General features: G+C 38.9%; 3 protein-coding genes across 5 annotated transcripts; 2 read left to right on the top strand and 1 right to left on the bottom strand.

The window, feature by feature from the left end:
- Window positions 1-330: 330 nt before the first annotated feature.
- LOC111324925 (uncharacterized) lies at window positions 331-6,872 on the top strand. Of its 3 annotated transcripts, none has more exons than XM_022928588.2 (8): window positions 331-654; window positions 1,882-2,066; window positions 2,901-3,029; window positions 3,595-3,680; window positions 3,884-4,004; window positions 4,830-4,910; window positions 5,403-5,524; window positions 6,264-6,872. In XM_022928588.2, the coding sequence occupies exons 1-8, from the start codon at window positions 455-457 to the stop codon at window positions 6,405-6,407; spliced, it is 1,068 nt and encodes a 355-aa protein (XP_022784323.1). In that variant the 5' UTR covers window positions 331-454; the 3' UTR covers window positions 6,408-6,872. The 3 variants fall into 3 exon arrangements, with proteins under 3 accessions (XP_022784323.1, XP_088618969.1, XP_088618968.1); XM_088762843.1 differs by lacking the exon at window positions 331-654 and adding an exon at window positions 775-916; XM_088762842.1 differs by lacking the exon at window positions 331-654 and adding an exon at window positions 853-1,003.
- LOC111324912 (tRNA pseudouridine synthase Pus10) lies at window positions 6,506-18,176 on the bottom strand. Its single transcript, XM_088762838.1, has 20 exons — window positions 18,111-18,176; window positions 17,796-17,909; window positions 16,909-16,983; window positions 16,320-16,406; window positions 15,999-16,033; window positions 15,208-15,319; window positions 14,564-14,625; window positions 14,251-14,305; window positions 13,292-13,374; window positions 12,954-13,039; window positions 12,618-12,700; window positions 12,294-12,336; window positions 12,007-12,063; window positions 10,955-11,087; window positions 10,761-10,814; window positions 10,458-10,521; window positions 9,832-9,875; window positions 9,139-9,237; window positions 8,242-8,341; window positions 6,506-7,311 (listed from the first exon to the last, which is right to left on the bottom strand). The coding sequence occupies exons 1-20, from the start codon at window positions 18,129-18,131 to the stop codon at window positions 7,276-7,278; spliced, it is 1,443 nt and encodes a 480-aa protein (XP_088618964.1). The 5' UTR covers window positions 18,132-18,176; the 3' UTR covers window positions 6,506-7,275.
- Window positions 18,168-20,645, top strand: LOC111324928 (iron-sulfur cluster assembly 2 homolog, mitochondrial). Its single transcript, XM_022928591.2, has 3 exons — window positions 18,168-18,388; window positions 18,640-18,761; window positions 19,404-20,645. The coding sequence occupies exons 1-3, from the start codon at window positions 18,200-18,202 to the stop codon at window positions 19,576-19,578; spliced, it is 486 nt and encodes a 161-aa protein (XP_022784326.1). The 5' UTR covers window positions 18,168-18,199; the 3' UTR covers window positions 19,579-20,645.
- The last annotated feature ends 1,381 nt before the right edge of the window (window positions 20,646-22,026 follow it).

Below are 22,026 nucleotides of genomic sequence, written 5' to 3'. Positions count from 1 at the left end.
TCTAGAGATTGTTTGCAAACCACCTATTGCAGGAATACAACTTATGAGGCCGTCAAGCGAAGAAAAGTGTATTTCGAATCAAATAGTTACGGATACCCTTGACACTATCACATTTGACATATCAGCTTGATTGATCCATTTATCTGTAGTCAAGTCTCAGACTGCCACCTCGTTTTGTTATTAATTCAGTCCTAACAAGGAGGTCCAATTATTTCAAAGAAGAAATTTTTAAATTTTGAATGAGGAATTAGTATACATTGGTCGTGCCGATGCCTAACGCATGTTCCGCCATCCACTACATGATCAGATCCAGTCCGATTCATGCGCTTCCGGACTAACTCGAGTAAACACCCAAGAGGCGTCAAGTTGATTATCAGTCCGCTCAATAATCACAGTCGATTGCTAAATTTGACCTTAGGCTTCTTCTTCATCCCTCCGAATTAACAGCAACGAAATGACGCGAGTTCTTGTAACTGGTGCGTCCGGTTTCCTTGCGATGCACGTTGTGAAGCAGCTGGTTGACTCAGGGAAATACGTCGTGCGAGGAACGGTTCGAAGTCTCACAAATGAAAAGAAGGTCAAGCCTTTAAAAGAGCTGTCCTCAGCGCTTGAATTAGTCGAGGCGGATCTTACCAAGAAAGAATCTTGGATTGAGTAAGTATTGGATCAATGTCAGTTCACCGGTAATTTCCTCTGATCATAATCTTGCATGTCGTATCGTAGTGCGTAAAAAAAAAAAAAAAGCATTAATTGGCACACCCCTTCACCGCTAGTCACGCAAGCCTTTGAGCTGCTCTAGCACCGAAAATGTCCGCATGTTGGTCGGTAAAATTAAATATTAGTTCTTGGAGTCTGAATTTACGGAAGTTTGGATTGATTACTGAGCGGAGCTGATGCAAATCTCGTTCAGAGCAAGGTGTGATGTGTGCATAGTATTGGCTTTATCATGGACGTGTCGCCTTGTTTATTTTCTTTGGCGATTTTCATCAACCAATTGTTTACTGTAAGTGCGACGTTTCACTGGCGAAAAATATGATTTCATTTTATCTTCTAAACCTTATCGACAGGAAACAGGAATTTGTGCCCGAGATCTGTTTTCAATTTAAACGTTCAAATTTCAAGGTTTTCTTAGACACAGTGGAGGGAAGAAAACAAACATTCTTGCAAAATCTCCATATTATGCATCAGTTTGTTCAAAGTAGCTTCTAAAACGTAAATCAATTTTTCTCCCTTTAGAGCACCAGGTTTTGGATTTAATTTTTTCCATTGACCTTTCCTTAAGCGATTTACGTAAAAAACAATAAAATTATTTTAATGCGTATTGTGCCGACTACATATTCGTCGAGGTTATGTAATTTTAACATACGTTGTGCAGTGTCATGCTCTCCGAGGAAGACTGGATTAGAAAGGCAGGTCCGCATTCACGTACACGCATTACTTGCGAGCCACGGAATTGCCGGAGTGTGGAAGATGGGAATTTTCAAACTGTTTATATTTTTGAATTAAGAATGATAATAAATTTTGTGCCCTGCCGTCGAAGAAGAGATGATCAGTAAAGAACTTGTGTTCCGCAAAAGGTCGAGCCACGGGCGTTCAATTTTGCGTGTAGATGCTCTACCAACTGAGAACTGAGTCACACAGTGCCTTTTGGTGAGCCAGGCCATTTGATACGTTCATGTCTGACATTTTCCATGAGTTCTTCTAAGACCAGAACTAAAAGGAAGGCGTCTGACCGAGAAAGGGGAAAGGAGTCTGAGTCTATAGAATCCTGATAGGAACTCATATTTTGTCCAGCCTGTTTTGTTATGATTTGTACTGTTCTTTCATTTCATTCTCATTCTAGAAGTTAATTGAAGGCTTTAATTTTTTTGACTCCTACAGCGCCGTAAAGGACTGCACCTATGTGATTCATGTGGCATCTCCCTTCCCGGCTACAAATCCAACTGATGAAATGGAGGTGATCGGACCCGCAGTGGATGGAACGAAGAACGTGCTTGAAGCCTGCGCCAAAACCAAGGGCGGTGTAAAAAGGGTTGTACTCACAAGTTCGTGTGCTGCAGTCTATGGTAAGAGAGTGGATGCAGTAATCGCTGAAAGGCTTCCTTGGCCAGCCTTCAGTTTTTACATTTAAGATCGATATTATTGATAGTTATTATAGTTATTAAATTATCATATTAACCTCCTCCCGGTTAGCTCAATGGATAGAGCGCTGGACTGTTGTGCGGGAGGTCGAGGGTTCGAGCCCCGGCCGGACCAACACTCAAGGTCTTAAAATAATTGAGAAGAATTTGCTACCTTTCTATAACATCAAGAAATGGTTAGATATTCTAGTGTTCTCGGATAGGGACGAATAAATGGAGGTCCCGTCTCCTGCAGGGTTGGGGTAGGAGACGTTAATTTCCCACACACGAGTTTACGGTTTGATGGATGTCCTCCCCTGGGGTGGGATGGGTGGGAAGGTGAGATCGATAGACTGAAGCGGCTGCCAGAGGCGCCTGATATGCTGACGTCTGTTCTCAACCTTACACTACACCCGTAATTCAGCCTCTGGGCTGCAAGTGGTCAGATATAAACTATATTCATAGTTTGAAATTCAAACATTGTAAATATCAGCGAATGAAACAGCCTGGTTTACTCTTTAGCTAAGACCTGCATTAAAATTCCCTAGATTTAGATTACAATAATGGCTACAGGCCCGTAAGGTTATGATATGGGAACGGTCGATAAACAGGAACCTGATTAACTCTGTTTTGGCAATCGCAAGATTAAAGCTGTATCAGGAGATGAGGCTAGCTCAGGTGAACGAACCAACACCTTTCATTTCATCACCCCCTAACTGAGTCTTTCGCAGTGTAAAACATGATGGTACAAATGTGTTTTTATATTTCTTACAACACCAGCTGGGCGTGCTGGTGAAGACCATGTCTTTAATGAGGAAGACTGGGCATCTGAGGAAAACAGCATCCCTTATGAGAAGAGCAAGTTGAGGGCAGAGAGAGCAGCTTGGGAACTAGTCAAGAACTTACCAGGTCAGGCCTCAACTTTAAGTAGTGTAAGTACCATAATTTTAAGTATTGTAATGCAGTCTAGGCTGTGTGTAGAGAACTTCTGTGTAAGTATCCTTACTGTAGTTTATGTAAAAATTGTAAGTCAGTAGTGTTCTTTGATTACAGAAAAAAAAGTTTCGACAGAATTCGCATTTTTATTGCCTTGCACCGACAAGAAATTTGGAGCGACTGCATTGTATGAATATCGATATCATACCTATTAAAAAAATTTCATAAATTTCCTTTAAAAAAATTGGTTTTAAAAAGGATAGAGGGAATTTTAGGGCTCTACGAAGGGCTGGCTCCATTGCTCCTGCACTCCTACTTCTTTCATCGCCTGCTCCTTTCCCGGATTACAGTTGCTTTTTTAGACTAGAGCCGACGTCATGTTTTTTTTTTTTGTAAGGAAATCACAGTGTTGATTGAAAGGATAAGGTAAGCTACAGAAAACATGCTAGGGTCGAATAAGAGAAGCATAGGTTGAAAGGAACAATAAAAGCGCATTTCTGACGGCACGCTGTTCCTTTCCCACCTGTTTTGTTGACAGATGATGAGAAGTTTGAACTCTGTTGTATCAATCCTGGGCTTATCCTGGGACCAGTGTTGCACGGATCTAACTGCACAAGTATAGAGGTACACAAATAACATTAGCTGGTTGGTATCGAATTTGACTTGAAATTCATTCATTGAAGTAATATTTTGAGGCATCCCGCATGTACTGTTCAAAGATTGAAGTATTCTTGTTCTTCCCTTTTCCTCAAATCCATAACCTCATCGAGTTATACCGAAAGAAGGCTATCCAAAATCGCTCGATTAAGACTTCATCCTTTTTTCAGATTCACAGGCGCCTCCTTAACCGTGAGATGCCAATGTTGCCCAAGCTTTCCCTTGGAATAGTTGACGTCAGAGATGTTGCAGCAGCACACATCACGGCTATGACGTCACCGAAAGCGCCAGGTAAGAGCAATGGGTCATACCCCCTCTTGGGAAACTAACCTTTGATGCCTCTCCCTCCATACGAGTCAAAATCCTCGCGCCATTTGTATCCAATTATTTGACTTTATTAAAAACTGGATCATTGGGTAATGTAATTCAAAACTTTTTATTGGCTTAGCCATTATGGTATATGAGCCAATATACCATAATCTAATATCTGTACATTGTAACATCCGGTTTCTCATTTCTTACAAAATAGAGTCGAGAAGATTTGTCTAATATCTTGGGGGCGTTTTTTTTAATAAAACAATTATTCCACTCGCGCTTGTTAGATATGAGATGATTATAGCCAACTCGGCTAGCCTCGTTGGCTATCTATCATCTCATATCCAACGTGCGCTCGTGGAATAATTGTTAAATGTGTCCTCTCTACTCTAAGGAAAAATTGCAGTAATACGGGAGTTGGAGGAAGAACGTTTTTCGGGCGTTTTTCGCACCCGTACTCCCTGAAAAAGGTATCAAAGTAGGTAAAAAGCAAAAGCCAACATGTGTAATTTCCAATCAGTCTCCCTAAATAAGAGTTAGACCAATCGACTAGCCACAAGACTGAACAAGTGCCCTTGACTGACAAACAACTCTCCTCATGACGCTGAGACATGTGGGTAATTGTTGGTGCATTCTTGCACAGAAGTTCTGGGTATTCATACCAACCTAAACATATAAGTATTCAGGGTCGCGCCAGGCCATCTACATTACCAGAGTAGGCGTCAAGAAAGGCATTGCCAAGGGAGGTATATACAATTCCAAGCTGTCCAAGTTTCCGTTTTGTTGTTTTCTTTCCTGCAGGTAACAGATATGTCACGATCTCTGTTTGCTTTTGGTGGGACGACATGGCAAAGATGCTTGATGACGAGTTTAGACCTCTCGGTAAGTTGAACAAACGGTAAGTTGGTGAGTTGAATGAGCTTCGGTTAGTTGAAAGAAACACCGAGAATTGCGTATATAAATTTCAGTCCACCTGCGACGATCCTTTCCTTCCTTCATTTTTTTAATTCATGGGTCAAAGGAAATCTTTTGCCTTAAAAAAGGTGATTCCCTAACAGAATCAATTTTGAGCCCAGGGTCATTTTGGCTCCTTGTCAGCAGTATGGACGCCAAATCATGACTGACCATACCGCTGATCCAAAATGAGCCTGGGCTGGAGATTGTTGCAGGATAGATCAACGCTCTAAAATGTGCCTCGCTCCTAACGTGGCTCAGTGGCCATGTTCGTTGTAGCGCGAGTATCTGGGAGGCCTGCCTTTGAATTCCGTCAAAGCTTAAATTTTCATCAGGCTTCTTTTTCTGAATTTTTTTTCTGAAGTTAGGGAAATACATAAGAGTATTGTCTAGAGCTAACCACGTGCTTCTTTGTCACAGGTTACTGCGTTCCCACCAAAATAGCCCCAAATTTCATTTTAAAGATTGGATCATGGTTTGATCCCACATTGAAGATGATTGTACCTGTTCTGGACAAAGAAGTGAAGTTGGACAACACTAAGGTAACTGAAAGCACAAGTAAATTGGCTAGAATGTTAGAGGGATACTGAACGATTGTGTATATGGTTCACCCGTTGAATCACCTCAAAGGGAAGGTTGAGAAGGACTTCAAAAATTTGTTTCTCGCCCTAGCCTCTCAAATTTTTTTTGCACATGCGCAAAGTGAATGTTGGTGATGAAAAAGGTAAAATATTGTGTGGAGAGGCAGAGGGTTGTTGATTATAACTCGAACGTCTCTTTGCGACCAGTATTTTTTTTAAGGGGGTGCTGGCGGAAGGTTCGACTGTAGTTTCATGTGTGACAAGCTGTACGAGTCGTTGGCGTGGTCGAGTGGCAAGAGCGCAAGATTCGCAATCTTGTTCTTTTATCGCGTGAAATTCAAACGCCTGTGATAAGATTAACTTTGTAACCGAGCCAAGTGGCCCAACTAGCCCGTACTTACATCGGTTTCCCTAGCACGTTAAACTGACGTCCCTTTAGATGGGAAAGGTTACCCCCCCCCCCCTCATTTCATCAGGCTTCCCCGACAATTCGCAGGTACCCCCTTTTACTCCTGAGTGGAGAGAGGCATTGTGGGAGTAACTCGTCAATGTCGCCAAAGAACCCAACATTATCACCTAGCCAAGTCTCCAACCCAGACCTCTAGACGCGGAGTCCAGCGCGGAGGGCCATCGTGTCTTAAACCCCGCATCCACTATAAATCTCACTTATCTATTTTCTTATTCTCCTTTCTTTCTGAAGATAAGAGAAGATTTTGGATTTCAGTTTCGTGACGCGAAGACCACCGTAGTTGACATGGCGTACAGTCTGATTGACAGCGGTTTTGTCAAAGCAACACCAAAATATAAGGAAATGAAAAACCAACAGAGCACTGCTGCTAACTAGCTGTAGGCTGTCGCGCTCAGCGATTACGTTACAGTCTCACTTGTTTATGATCACGCTGGGCTGTCAAGTTGGGCTGATTAACGTCACGGCATAGACACTTAGACTAGATGTATGATATATGATCACGTTAAGCTGTTAAGTTACGGTATAATCACTAGACTAGTTATGAGGTACGTAGACGAGCCATAAGGTAGTAAGCTCATATTTTTGGATGGAAAATGGGAATTCCCTCATTTAGCCAGATCACTGAGTATTTGCACGTTTGACTGTCTCGTAATAAGACTTATTTACCCAAACTATGAGCAAAACCCGAATACCGTGACAAGAACAGTGTTGTTGTCCTTTGGACGTCTGCAAGTATGATTTTCTAATACGCATTTTCCAGACGGGAAAGTAAACAACATGTCTGACTGTTGTATGGGTGTTTCAAGTATCAAAAATAAAAAAAATTATCTTAGCAAATAAGTCATCTGATTCGTTTTAACGGTAAACAATTAATGAGCGTCTTATTCATGAGAGCTTGCTCTGCGAGCAAATCTGTATTCCCAGTTACAGCCTCATTTGCAAATGCTCGATGATACTATTCTCATGGCATTATGCAATTATTATTATCGTTATAGCACTTAGTAATCGTCATCATCATTATTGTCATCGTCATCATCAGCATCATCATCGTAACGTTATCGTCATCATCACAATTCTTTTGGCTCATCGCGACGCAAAACGCCTCCACAGTACTCCGCCATTTTGCCTGATATGAGGTAACGACAAATGTTTACAACTGACCACACCCTCTGGTCAGTGGCTCAAGTATAAAAGTTAGGAGGTATTCGAGAAACAATTTGACTTTTGTCGTTTTCTACATTGTTTAAGTCTTTCTTGGAGGCCAGTCGACGTCCACAGACTGAAAACAAACAAGCAAAGAAAAGAAAAAAAAGTGAATATGATGACGTTTTCGATGGTTTCACTGTATCTACCCATTTGCTGTGGTGCGAGTCTAATTACGGATGCTCGGCCATGCAATAAGTTTAAAAGTGATATGCGTCTTATGTGGAATGAGAAGGATAACAGAGCCTTTGTGATTCACGAGGGCTCTTTTTTTATTGCATGAACTAAACGAATCCCCATGAAATGTATAGATTCCGCACACCACACTGGAAGCATTATCACTTGCACCTCATCGGTGCTACCAAAGTGTTTTATAACATAACCAAAGTAAAGCGCGCGCTCTGATTGGTCAATTTAGCGTTCCCCATTTGCCCATGGGTGTACGCTGCTGACGTGAGCAAATGCAAAGACTATTTTTCCGCGCGCGCTTGTTTTTTCTGGTCGCGTAAGATTTGTTAAATAAACGGGAACTCTTTAGCTACAATGTATCAATGTTATGTTATAAAACAAATGGTAAACACCACAGCGTAGACTATTGAGTTATGGATGCACTTGGGAGGTTTGCTAAGCACTCAAGAAGCTAGAGTCGCTCTCGGCTGTCGCCTCGAGCGACTCTTACGCTTCTTTCGTGCTTAGCAACCTCCCGCGTGCATCCATAACTCAATCGCGTACGCTGTGGTGTTTACCATTTGTTAAATAGTTCATAAATAAAGGAGGTAAGTTCCTAAAGAAACTGAGGTGCTGCGTTGAAGGGAGTAACAAGGTAATTTGGGTTTTATCGACTGAGTTGATAAAGTAAATTGGCCACCGTAAAGAGCTTCAAAGCTGACATTTCGAGCATTAGCCCTTAACGTCATTCGCTCTGACGAAGGGCTATCGCTCGAAACGTAAGCTTTGAAACCCTTTACGTTACACACTTTACTTTAAGCAGTCATTACAAACCTACCTCTACATCTAATTCCAAAATGTCCGTTTCAGTGTGTAATAAATCTCCCAAACTGGGTTTTGTTCTTCCAAAGTCTCCATGAACAAATTCTTTTACATAACTTGACAAAAGTTAAAGGAAACGTCTCCTCTTATTAATTGTAATGCAGTGTCATATCATACTTACAATCTATAAAGCGCTTTTCGATTGGCTGTCGTAAAACCAAAACCAAAATAATTATAACAGCCGATCAGAAGAACGGAAATACCCTGAAGAGCCAATGAGAACTCAAAGTAAAAACAACCAAACCGCCGGAAGACGCGAGCGCCCGAGTAGAGATTGGGGTTAGTTTTGCATCTGATTGGTTGAGAGAGTGCGCGAGTTTTCTGGACCAATCAGAGAGAAAAACCAATACAATCCCGGATACACCAATTTCGACTTGTCGCTCGCGTCTTCTTTTGTTTCCTTATATGTCATTTTTTTCTGAGTTGACCCACCAAAGAAATAGAATCTGTTGGCCGAGCGCCAGACTAGAATTTTTGAATATATATGTGGAACATTTTTGTGTCGTTTTTCTATTCGTTCTTTGCATACATTTTCTCAATTCATTGTAAAGAAATGCTATTCCAAACTTTACTCTACAGCCTTCCCAGCATGTTATGCTTAATGAAGAAAGCGGATGTCAGAGCATAACAACAAAAAGTGCCATTGACTTTCCGTCTAGTATTCCCCAATCAAATCATAATTTGCATTTATTCTTGTCTGCTTGACGATGTGCTAATTTAGCTCAAGGAAGATACTTCAAATCAAAGAGCTAAATTCTTCTTGGATTAACGCACATAGAATTTTCTGGAGTAATTTCTCCAGCTGCAATCACACTTAACAATACTTCGGGACTCTTGAGGACGGTCAGGATACGTTCCTGCTTGGGTTTTAAGGAAGAGATTCCAGTGATTGGAGTCGATGCGTTCTGCTGTCATGCTAAAGATATATCGCTCTCTCACAGCCAAAGGACGCCTTCAAGGGAAACAAATAAGACCACGAGGAGTTTAAACGCCAAGTAACCTTTCCTTCTGAGCTTGCAAAGCATTTCTCTGCTACAGAATTATTTCATGAGAGTACAAAGAAATCTAAAATTATCCTAGATTTTATTGGCGCCATGTACCTAGATATGTTGGTAAGGATATAGACTCAAAATAGACTGAAGTGCAGTCGCCTATAGAGGGGTGTGGTGGATTCCATCTCACCTGGCTCGAGAAGAGGGATTGTAAGTGGAAAATAATAGTGCTCCTGTACCAGAAATTTAACCCATCAGCAAGATGCTCAGCTTTCTCCACCCGGGGTAAATATAAAGTGTCTGCGAATCAGTACGACCCTTACCAAAATGTAAAGTTGGGTGAGGGGAGGGGGAGAGGGGAAGAAAGTCACATCTAAATTACGGAAAAGACATCAAAGTTTGGATCGTTCAGTGCGGCCATTTTTTGCTCTGTTTTCCGTCTGTATATTTACCATGTTCTACAGTGGAATACCGTGGCATATTCTGCGCGTTTCGTTGGCCTAATATGGTAAAATGACGTAATAGCGGAATAGTAAAGGAAGGTAATTAACCACCTGTGTAATACACGTAAAGGAGTTTTTTGGTAAATCTTTACATCCTAAGTGAAAGAACAGAATATAGGATCAGACTCTAATTAACCAAATAAACTATGAGTTTATGCTAAATCCACTGAAGCACGAGAATTTATGGGAAAGTTACTGTAGCTTAACTCCACGACAAGTTCCTAAGCTGTTTTCTTTTGCTGCCAAAGGTTTAGTTACAGGTGTACATCAGCCAAGCATTGTGTCCACAAATCACAAATGCTTTGTTTTGAAAAAATTTTTATGAAGAATTGTAAAATGAAAAATTAGTTGCACTCTAATTGGTGAAAAAGCTATCGCTTACAGCAATCAACTAAAAAAACTTAACCATTATACCGTTATTTTAGAATCTTTCCTCGTGCTATTCAAATATAAACATTCAGCGTATATTTCAGCGCCCGTAAACCAATAGAAAGTTTCAGTTTATCCTGAGAGGCTAACTAGATAAGGTACAATTCCTAACTCTCTGAAGTTTAATCCGGTCTTAATCAAAACTACTACATCAAAGTAAGAGGTAAGAGATTCATACCACATAACTGCTCGTGATAATGGGTAAAGTGACTAAACTACCACAAAAACAAGGAACAGAAAAGCTTCACCTTCATTCCATTAAGTTTCTGAAGCTGTTCGTCAGTAATTTCGTTTTCTGTCCATATCAACGCCCTGCAAACAAAAAGGCAATTAGGAAAAACATCAAGATTTCGTTGTAGGAAGCGGAACTGAAAGTGTGGGGGGAAGGGACAGGGGCCTGGGGAAGGTTATGAGGTGGGGGAGTGGGTTGGATTCCAGACTCAGTCTTACCCATTTCTCCTCGTGTTTCTTTTTCTAGATAGTAGGATTGTGAAAATTGGCGTTATCAGATTGGAACCCACCACGACACAACCCAGTTATTGCGGACTTACTTGTAAGTTTTAGTTTTGTTGGTTTCTGCGTCTTTCAGGACGAGGCACTGCTCCCTACAACATAAAGTTACGAACAATTTTCAAAACAAATCTCTGTATCTGAGCAGTAGATACAACTTCGAGTCCCTTATCTAAAGTATACGCACATGGAATTTCAGTGAAATGAAATAACGTTTGGCAACATCATCCCTTACTTTGTGACCTGCTGGAGGTCTCTGATGGCGATGTCGGAATGTGAAAAGTTGATTTCTTTTTGAAGTTCAATGAAGAACGACTCCTTCAGACGAGTGAGGCGCGGGTTGATCAGTTCAACCAGGAAGGGTCTTCCTGTGATTTTTAACATATATTATCACAATAAAAGTTGTGGAAGGTGTTAAAATAATTAAGGAAAGATTTGTTCAATTACCACTCGTTTTCCCGCCCTTTTGTGGTTTTGCCGATGAGGACCGCGGGCTTCGGAACATTGTTTTGTTCCTGTAGCGGCCATCTTGGTTTTGTTATGTTTTGAGCTCGAAGTAAATTTCTTTATTTGACAACTTCTTTCTGCTTATTCAACTGTTCTTCTTTCTGCTTATTCAACTGTTCTTCTTTCTGCTTATTCAACTGTTCTTCTTTCTGCTTATTCAACTGTTCTTCTTTCTGCTTATTCAACTGTTCTTCTTTCTGCTTATTCAACTGTTCTTCTTTCTGCTTATTCAACTGTTCTTCTTTCTGCTTATTCAACTGTTCTTCTTTCTGCTTATTCAACTGTTCTTCTTTCTGCTTATTCAACTGTTCTGGTATCAAGAACTGAAGGTGCGCTGGACTAATAGTAAGGAGGCTGAATTATGTTTTCTGGATTTCTTGGTTAGAGTCTTAAGACCGCACACTTCAACTCTCGAAGGACCTTTCTCTTCCCAAGGAAACATTACCAGATCAATCATGAATATCCTCGAAGATGAACCACAATGAAAGAGAAGAAGTCTAAAGAGATTTAGGCTTTGACCGGTGTTCGAACCCACGCCCCTAGATACTAGTAATTAAGAGAAAATACTCTCTTACAAGCCACAATTAAAACAATTTAGCACAAATTATAATGTAAAATTACATGATGTTTTACAAAACGCAGTGAAAACTAAGGGGAAAAAACTACACACTTACTGCTTATATTGAATGCTTTACTACTTATAGTCATTTATGAGTAACATCTAATGTTACATTATGCTTGTCTGAATTAGCTTGAAGAAAACAGGTGGCACCAACTTACCATTACCAAGCATGCGCACATCGATGTCTTCTCGTCCGGCAGAAGCGAACTTATGATCTACAAGAAATAATACATGAAAATTTGAATAAAAAGCAAACTTGGCACGTTTGGAAATAGAAGCGTGACTTTACCCAACAAATTTTTCTTCCCACAAAGCAAACAGCAAGGTCTCAGACCCGGCCGCTCAAACGAGTATGAGCGTCCTTGTCACATGTCTAATAAACAACTCATACCCACCCCACCCCACCCCACCCCACCCCCCCTCCCACAACACAGTGGACACATACCGTCACATCTGACCTTGGCTGTCACGAGGTCACAAATTTTTTCCTGCAAAAAAGAAAATGACAGAATATCGCGGCGTTAAATTCGCCGGTACTCATTAAAACACCTGAGAGGCACTGTGTACACCGCCGGCAGCCGCATCAGCCACTTCGTTAAGGGTTCCTTGAGAAGAGAATTTGGAGTCAAACCCAAATCAACCATCTGGCTGATACGTTAAATTTGTATCTTCTCGTCATCTGTTTTCCTCTTCATTCATAATTACGGTTGTGAGGAAAAATAACATGTTCATCAACTTTTTTTCAGCAAGGTTTATGGTTAAACCTTACCTCAACTGACGACTCGCGGAGTCGAACGTTGTCGATTAACCAAGGTGTTTGAGGAAGAGTTCGTGAATACTTATTGTATCTCCCTAAAATCCACAGAAATATAATTAAAAAAAACAAATCAGTATGTGAATGATCTCTTCCCAAAGTCTTTCATCTCGTCAAATGCAACCTCCGTTTAAATTTTTTTCTGGGAGAGGGTTACAAGTCATTTCGGCTCGACTGAAACATATTCCATTCCACCTACAGATGGGGAAGCCCATACTTTTTTCTTTGTTTCCTCTATTCACGATAGTGATAACACAAACACTTTCCTTGGTATGTTTATTGTTTACAAACCTGCAATATAGATGGAATCGTGAGCACACGTTATCTGTGATAACTCCATGGTGAACTGAGGTGACTTAGGAGGGCAGTCGGTGACTCTAAAGGAAATACACAAGAATAGTAACAAAGGGATAACAGACAGGGGTATGAATTGGAGTGGAAATTTTCTTTATCTTGTTTACTCGACGACCGGAAAAAAACTTAAAAGAGGAAAATTATTTTCGAAAATCCTGAAAAAGAAGAAGGCATGACGCAAGGGCAGGAAGTAAAGAAGAAACAGAGATAAAAAAAAATAAAATCGATAGAGCTGCATTGCCAAAGCGTTTATCAATAACTAGTGTCAAAGCTACCTTTTCAGGCGATCAACAGTTGTAAGTTCTGCGAGAGCTTTGTTGACAGATGATGATGAAATTCTTCCTTCCTCTGGTTTGTTCTGACAGAAAACCAAAGAGTGTTGAGAGTCATACGGGGTTTCTCTGGTTTTGCTTTACTTCTCTCCGTGATTGGTCCACAAAACTTACAGATTCCTCGCAACCAATTAAAATTCAACACTAAAACCAATCGCGACTTGGTCACCCGGGTTTTCCCGCGCTTTCAACACTTTCCTTGTTTTTACTTTATGCTCTTATCGGTGGCGGATCCAGGGGGAGGGTCCGGGGGATCCAGACCCTCCTATCAGACCTGACGCTTAAAACTTTGAGACTGAAATTCTTACATCCGCAAGATCGTATATCACTTTTTAACTGGCTGATTTTTCAAATTAATGAATCCAAGTAAACGGTAAGCGGCCAAGGAATTATAACGTGCAACCGCGACTGGTGGGAGGGGGTGTGGGGGAGAAGTAATTTGCCTCAAAAGAGTCCAACAGTCCTTTCTGAACCAAAGTTTAGACCCCCCCCCCAATCAAAAATTCCTGGATCCGCCCCTGTCTTATTGGCTCTTTGTGATCCCTCTAATTGGCTGTTGCGGTTCTTATCAAATATTTCTGGGTTAACGACGCTCACTTCCATTGCGCTTAATAGTTGAGAACCAAAAGAGTATTACTACCGAGACCAGAATTTGATTCACTTTAAATCTTTCCCTATTTGAAAAAAATTAAGCCTTATCCGATGCATTTTATTTAATTAATTTGTCTTCCACTCATTGACATACTCTGAAGCAATAATAATCAAAGTGAATTGAAAATAATTTTAAAAAAAATTGAACCACCACAAACACACTTTTAATGATAATCACCCCGCAGCATACTCGTTGAAATTATTTCTTGTTTCAAAACGAAGTGAAGACATAAATCTAAGCAATGACTTACTTCTATTTTGTGTCGTTTTCTCCGATGTCGTAGCCTTGACTTGGATGAATCATTCCTGCTCATTACAAGAAAAAAAGGTACAAATCTTTCATAAACCAAAAACCTTGTCAAAAAGCTTTCTCAAAAAAAGCTTTCAGGCGGCTTACCTAAGGGTATATACTTACCTCATCAAATTTCTATGCTTGAGAAATTATACATACTAATGTAAGAATTATTTCCTGTTGCAGAACTACCTCTCTTGTTGACATTTGAAGAAAAAAGAAAAGAAATCTTATCTTCATTGTTTACTTAATAGGTACATGCAAGTACTTACAGAAACTCAACCTCTCTGTCTGCATCTCTATGGGTAAAATCCAGTAAAATCTTAAAGGGGCTCTGAAGAAAAAAAGAAAAAATTCTAACAAACATTCAAAAGTGTTTCTAAGAGCCAGAAAAACTAATGGGCAAATTTTGAGTTGCCGATGAAGATTCAGGGCTTTAGAATTTGAAGTCACACCCTTTATCACTGGCCAAAAACTTGACTGTATAGCAGTCTTTGTCTTTTCTTTTTAGTCCAATAGGAGGAGTGTGTGAGCTGATTGCAAGTAATATGAAGGCACAGCACAAAGGGGGAACAAATATATCGAGGGAATGGGGGGAGGGAAAGAAAGGTTGTGCTCTGTTCATGTATGACAAGCATGCTGCACACTGTTAGAGTATTCAATGCCGAGCATGTGAAGTGCGTGAACCAAGAAAAGAGGATGGTAAACTGCAAGCTTGGTTATCAAATATAGAGAAGGAGCACAAGTTATTAAAAAATCCAATTTTCTGCCACTGACTTTAAGGTCCAAAACAACCTGCAGGACCCTTGCACAATTTTTTTGGCCTCGCTGACCTTGTTCAGTTCTCCCTAACCTTCTTGTCTTCTGTTTCTAGTTTATATTGAAGTTGATACCTGGTCTCCTTTCTTTAACTTACCAATGCCTTGTAATTAACTTGTAATCTTTCCTCTAGTTTTGGACCATGAACCCATTTGAACACATCCTTAACTCTTGGGATCTCATCCAGTTCCCTACTGTCAAATGCTGAACTGTGATATACAACAAAAGAAAATAGCTATCATTGAGCATAAATAACAATATTCATACAAGATTATCAAACAAAAATACTACTTAGAAAAACACCCTAGAGGAAAACAAGAGGTAGGCCCTCTTGAAAATTTTCCTAAATAAACATTTTAAACTTAGGGTAAGGGTTGCAAATTGCAAAAAGATGTGTAATGCATACAATAGCCCCCCTCCCTCCCCCAGTCAAAGGACAGGTCAGGGCTTGACACTAACGGTAGCCCACTAGCCACAGACTGGTAGAAATTCAGTTTTGGCTAGTGGTTTTCAATTTCCACTGGCCAGTTTGGCTAGTAAACAGACTGAAATTGTAGTAAAAACATCTAAGATGTCACAAGCCACTTGGCTAGTAAGTTGAAAAGTTAGTGTCGAGCCCTGCAGGTACATTTTGAGGAAGTGCCTCTGGCTACTTGTACCTTCCAATAGTCTGTTCACAGCGTTTTTTTTTTTTTAGCTACGTGAGGAAGCCCTCTCCCTACAGGTCACCCTCTGAACTAAAGACCAAAGAGATAATTCAAGGTCTGTGAAGAACTGTCAGTGCAGATTAAAATGCCTGCAACCATTACTAATCATAAGTCTTCCTGCTACAGTTGAATCAAATGTTAAAAAAATTATGGAGTTAAAGAGAGTCATGACAACACATACCTGTAGTTTTCTTGTAGAAATATGGATAATGAGTGCTATAGACAAAATAAAAAAGTCTCTTCTCAGATATGTCTCGATAAAAGTACTTGCAATCACACTTTGAGCTTTATACTTATTCTTGTGCAAAAGTTTTGGATTTCACTTGTTGTGACAACAAGTAAAAAGGCTATCTTCAATCGACTATCAACAAAATAATAAGTACTATCTCTTAAAATTGTTACTAGCCACAAAAATTCTACTTAGTGAATGATCTAATTTGGAGACTACAGACAAAATTTGATACTGATGTAATTAATGTATACAGTACTTATTGGACCATACCTGGCGAAGAGTCAAAGAATGCGACACAGAAATAGCAAACATAAAACTCTCAAACTGATGACCACTACTCCTGATGGCTGATTGTATCTAAAACAAACAGAGAAATACTGCCATATGATAATCACTTCTCCCAGCACTTTTGATATTTCAGGCATAACAGTTTTTTTTCAAGACTATACCCTAACCTGGACAACCAGATTGCATGGACAACTGTTTTTGTAAGGTTTTAAATCCTTTAAAAGATCATGACTAAGAGCAAAATATGTTTCTGTGTAGCCTGCACCCACAGGGACTTTAGTCAAATGTTTTTCAATAAAATCATGCTCAGAACTTCAGCATTTTTTGTACCCTTTTTTAAAAAGGAAAGAAAGAAAGACAAACTAGCTCTACCAGGGCTTGACACTAACTTTTCAACTTTTACACACTGGCCAAAACTGAATTTCTACTAGTCTGTGGCTAGTTGGCTAATGTTGGTGTCAAGTACTGTCTGTATATAAGATTGTTACTTTCTTGATTGTTACTTTCTCAAGAACAAGAATACTGACAGGATATCAATTTGACTTATCTCAATGAATTTATAACACATTACCTTATCAAGAAAAGCAGTTTCAGTACTCTTTTCCAATATACCAAGACAAGCTACACAAATGCTCTGCATTTCTCTCTAAAGAATGGCATACAATAGAACATAATTTCACATGGAACAAAGAACTTAGCAATTTGTACTGTATCAGCTACTTCACACGCATGCCACAATGAAAAATAAATGGATAAGTAGATAAATAAATAGAATGAGAGATCAAATATTGATCAGACAATAGAAATAAAAGTATTTACTATAGAAGTAAAACTACTTATAATGGATGTAAAACTCTGTACAATAAATGATAAAGTCATGTATGAATAAAAATGTTGACAAGAAAAGAGATATTCATGGATACTTTGCAGTCTTGAAAAGACGGATTTATTTTCCAAAACTTTCCTATAAGTGTTAAGGTTGGATGATGCTTGTATGAGATCAAGTAAACTAATACGCATAATCATGATAACCTCATTCTTTGCACCATTACCTTTACCCTTTCACCACCAAGATCTCTAAAGGAATTCTCCTCACTGTCTGCTATACAATTCTTATAATGTTAATGAGGAGAATTTGGTATTGGATTAACCAATATTCACCTGATTTACATTTTTCTACATTGTCACTACTTTTCTGCTTTAAAATGTATTGATATTGTAATGAGAAATTCTGTCTTGGTCATTCGATCATGGGAATCAAAGGGTTAAACCAGTGGAGGCAGATTGAGAGTAAGTAAGAGATGAGGATCAGGGAGATGGGCAACTCAACGAAACACACCGCCAAAACAATCCACTGTACCACCACACACTTTTACCAAAAGTGTAAACGCTTCAGGGTATACCACGAGGGCACTCCATTGACAACTAATAAGATACGATACTACTTCAGCGTTTTACCTCAACACTGTCTTGGTATAAATCGATGTTCCTTTCTCCAAGCAGTCGTAAAATGCATCGTGGGCAACAAGGCATTTCCTTGAGGGCTTCGTCAACAGACAGACTGTTTTCTTCCTTAAAAATCACATATCATGTTAAAAATTAATTTTAAAACTAAACAAAACAACCAATAAGAAAATAGAGCTCCCCGTATAGAAAGTGATATGGCATAAAACTCCCCGTAGGCATCAGGTAAAACATATCAGCTGCAAAAATTAGACCTCAACATTAACTAAAAGCATAAAAAAAAAAAAAAAACAGAAATCATTTACTTACCTTCGAATCGTCCGCCATCATTTCTTTCGTTAACCGCTGATCAATTAAAGACCCAATACGACGCGCGGTTACATTAGACAGCAACAAACATGGCGTCTTGCCGTGTCATTTGGGGAAGACTTTTATCATCTGCGAGTAGACGTCAAATTTTACCCCTCACACATCGTTACATTTATTTGACAGTCCAAAATTCACCTTTCGTTAGGAAGTTTTCTTCAGCAGAGGAAGGAAACAAAGCAGATTCCCAAGACTTGCAGCTGAGTGACAACTGCGTAAAGGTCAAGATTGTGTAACATTTTTCCTAACTTGCAAATCTTACAAACTAAAAGAACGGGAACCATAGAGATATCTATAGTCATGGCGGCAACAGTTATCTGTTTCTTAATAGGTTTTCATTCCCTTAAATTCAGCTGGGATTTCAAGGGTTGAAAGAAGTATCTAATTAATTAAAAGTAAGCTTAATAAATGTAATATTATGACCCAAATGACCAATCATTTAATTTTTTTTTATTATTATTTTGATTAACAGCAACTGAAAAAGATTTTCCCCGATGACAAAGAAGGATTTCTTCGTGTAGCAGTTGAGGGAGGTGGCTGTTCAGGGTTTAAGTACACCTTTGATGTTGATTCTGATATCAGCGAAGATGATAGGTTCGTTTTGTTTTTCCTTTTTATTAGTTAACACTGGAATGAAAAATTGAAGACCAGGCTAAAATGAAGCCATCTTTAAGTCTGCCGAAACATTTACACCCCAACATCAGCATGCATATTATCCATACTGTTCTCTATACATTTCCTAAGGACCTTTACACTCTAACATCAGTATACATATTCTCCATACTGTTCTCTACACATTGCCTATGGTGCTGACAAGGAGAATTTGTTTAACAGTCAAGAGATCCTTTTGATGACAATTATTTCCTTTATTTTCATGAGGTGAACCCTTTAACTCCCAAGATCTAATTCTCAATTCTCCCCTCTGGCTGCTACACATTTCTTTGTAAATTAGTTATGAGAATTTGGTGTTAGATCAAGATAACTTGTACCTGATACATATGTGTTCTCATTAACTGTTTGCTGGATAGTGTATGGATAATGCAAGGAGAAATTACCTGTGAATCCCTTCTGGGAATTGAAGGGTTAATGTTTGATTCAGAGGTGATGCTGTAAGGAGAAGGTTGAGGTTTAACGCAAATCAAGCCTGACAATGCAAACTTGTAATGTGAAGTGAACTTCTTTTCTTTCCATTACTTTCTCTTTTAATTCTATATTCAGTCTTTTTTTTTTCAATAGAATATTTGAAAGAGATGGTGCAAAGGTTGTAATTGATGAAATTTCTCTGGAGTACCTGAAAGGTTCCACAGTGGACTATCATGAAGAACTCATTCGCTCAGCTTTTAGAATTTCACTCAACCCTAATTCTGAGAAAGGGTGTTCCTGTGGTGCATCATTTACCTTCAAACTTTAACAAAACTGATGTACTGTATGTTCTCAGGTTAACACCACAATGTATATTTGATTTGTAACATTTACACGCAGGGATTCCTTCAGAGCGGCATTTATTTCAATCTCATGCTGATATAAATTACGGTAAATCATTGGAATGGAAACATAATTTAAAACAGAAACAATTCTTTAGTTGCAATTTCACGCTGTTTTTGTGCAGATTTCTAGTTCCCAATATTGGTTGGTATGGCACTCTCCTATGGCTATCATTTATTGATAACAGTTTGTTACTCCCATACCAAATGAGGAGAAAGAGTCTGGTAAAGTAGAAATCAACTGCTTGAAAGGTAACACTATATCCTTAAATAGCTTAAGTAGCCCCACTGAGAAGGGAAAGACAGCTTTCTGTTTGAGGATTTTTTAAAGAAGGCCATAGTTTATAAATCAAATATAAAAAGAACTCTTTGTTTTTGTAGAACACATTTTAAAGTACATCATTATTTGGTCAGGTCCCTCTCTTTGATAAAAAATATTAATGACAACCAATCAAAACTTAAGTCTTTCTTTTGGAAGGTTATTTAGCCAAGAAGTAAGGAATTGAAATTTAAATTTAGTGACTCAACTGATGAGGACAAACTGGAAAAAAGTAAAATAGTAGCTGTAAAGTAAAGTTCCTCTCTTTGGATTGAATGGATTTGATAGGACAATGTCATTCTTGTAACAATATTGGAGGGATATTGTTGATAAGAACGATGCAAGAAGAGAGTTTCAGTGAGTCCACACGTGTTTTTACAATGGCCGATTAACAAAGATAACTTTATTCCCCAAAGCGAGGTCATGACGTAAGCATCACGCATAACGTAATACACATTGTAACAATTCTCAGATCTGGGCATCACCCACTGATACTGAGAGGGTGGATCAGTTTTCAATAGTCAAAGTCTAAACAAGAGAAACCTCAGGATTTGTACATTATTTATTGAAATAAGGATTTTTCTTACTACACTTGTATTAGTTTGCTCAGCTAAGCTGGATTTCCACTCTCACAAACCAACTGTACCTGACTTACAAATAAAGTTTACAGGAAAACAGGTGTAACAATTATCGGTGTATTAAGCTGAAGAAGAAGAGGGCAAAGTGAATTGAGCAACTTCAAGATGGCAGTTTAACAACAACACGTTTTTTAATCATATTCAAAGCGAGGCTTACTGACGTCACGGTTTACAACATTGTCACAACAGGAGGGTTTGTGTTTCTTTTTTCCTTTTCTTTCAGTGATTTGTAATTTAGTTCCCTAGTTAAGCTTTGAAATCCAAACCCTCCCTTCACCTTTTGGCACCTGTATGGTGCCCCTAACAGGACTGATGTTTATACCCCTCTCACTGTAGACCAGTGACCAGGAGATCTGGACCGTTTTTAAGGCTGTAAAGGTTCGGTCTTCCCTGAAAACTATCAGAACAAGGAGTCGTGCTACTCCCCTAAAAATAAGTCTAGTTTACTCTCCCCCCCCCCTCCCTGGAATTGTACTTAATTTTCCTGAAAGATAACCATTAACCATTTGCACTTCTAAGTGTCCTTTGAATTCTTACTTAACACCACAGCAAAATTAGGATCTAGTTACAGCTTGCATTTAGTTTACTCAATCCCTGGTCTGGTGACAGCATGTGCTGTTGATCTTTCAAGGTGCTAGAAATTACAAATTAGGCCTTGCAAATTGTCATACAATTATTTCTCTTTTAATTAACAAATCATCACGGTCACTTTTAAGATCTAGGTGCTATTTTTCTTTGTTATTTTACCATCACAGTTTATTTTGTTTTTGTCAGTTCCTTTGTGCATTTTAACATTATTTTTGATGACCTCAGCTCGGTTACATTTTATTCTTTTCCACTGTCTTCATGAAGTTTTTCTCAGCATTGCCTGCACGCCATATTTTAGGCATTCAGACAGCACTTAACCACAAAACTTTCTCTGTGCACAACACCATTTACTTTACACAGTTATTTGCATATGGCGTCTGAGCTTACAATTTTTCTCTCAGATTTTCGTTTTAAGTGGCCATAACAAATTGAATGTAAATGCACCAAGTCTTTACCATTTGCTTCTTCATATTTAAATTATAATTTAATCATAATTCAGCTATTTCAATGTTGTCGTTTTAATCTGAATCTACATTCTACCCACTACAACCAAGTCTATCACATTGTTAAAGTCCACTACCACTATCCATTTCAAGAATACCACCAAAAAATGAATGATAGAACATAATTCAGGAAAATCAAAGATCCTTGCTTTCCTTGATTTTCATCCACAAGTCAAATGAGACTTATTTCACATAAAATTGTGAGAACAAAGAAATCTTCACATATTCATTTGTTTTGTCTCTAATCAATTCAGCAAATTTAAAGCCATAATTTATATTCATAATAACTTTGCAATAATTTAATTTCATTCAAAAGTAAATTAAATA

The sequence above is a fragment of the Stylophora pistillata genome, chromosome 6 (assembly GCF_964205215.1).
Source record: "Stylophora pistillata chromosome 6, jaStyPist1.2, whole genome shotgun sequence".
NCBI classification, from domain to species: domain Eukaryota; kingdom Metazoa; phylum Cnidaria; class Anthozoa; order Scleractinia; family Pocilloporidae; genus Stylophora; species Stylophora pistillata.
Note: the sequence above shows the minus strand (reverse complement) of the source record. Positions and strands in the feature narration are given on the sequence as shown.

What these genes read in the sequence shown, in the direction of transcription:
- LOC111324925 (XM_022928588.2), top strand. Translation starts at nt 455, where the DNA reads ATGACGCGAGTTCTTGTAACTGGTGCGTCCGGTTTCCTTGCGATGCAC. An exon ending in AAGAAAGAATCTTGGATTGA is followed by an intron (nt 655 to 1,881) that starts GTAAGTATTGGA and finishes TGACTCCTACAG; the next exon opens with CGCCGTAAAGGACTGCACCT. An exon ending in TGAAGTTGGACAACACTAAG is followed by an intron (nt 5,525 to 6,263) that starts GTAACTGAAAGC and finishes TTCTTTCTGAAG; the next exon opens with ATAAGAGAAGATTTTGGATT.
- LOC111324912 (XM_088762838.1), bottom strand. Translation starts at nt 18,131, where the DNA reads ATGATGGCGGACGATTCGAAG. An exon ending in ATTCTTTGACTCTTCGCCAG is followed by an intron (nt 16,034 to 16,319) that starts GTATGGTCCAAT and finishes TTTTGTCTATAG; the next exon opens with CACTCATTATCCATATTTCT. An exon ending in TCCGCGAGTCGTCAGTTGAG is followed by an intron (nt 12,337 to 12,617) that starts GTAAGGTTTAAC and finishes TCTTTTTTGCAG; the next exon opens with GAAAAAATTTGTGACCTCGT.
- LOC111324928 (XM_022928591.2), top strand. Translation starts at nt 18,200, where the DNA reads ATGGCGTCTTGCCGTGTCATTTGGGGAAGACTTTTATCATCTGCGAGT. An exon ending in TGAGTGACAACTGCGTAAAG is followed by an intron (nt 18,389 to 18,639) that starts GTCAAGATTGTG and finishes TTTGATTAACAG; the next exon opens with CAACTGAAAAAGATTTTCCC. An exon ending in GATATCAGCGAAGATGATAG is followed by an intron (nt 18,762 to 19,403) that starts GTTCGTTTTGTT and finishes TTTTTTCAATAG; the next exon opens with AATATTTGAAAGAGATGGTG.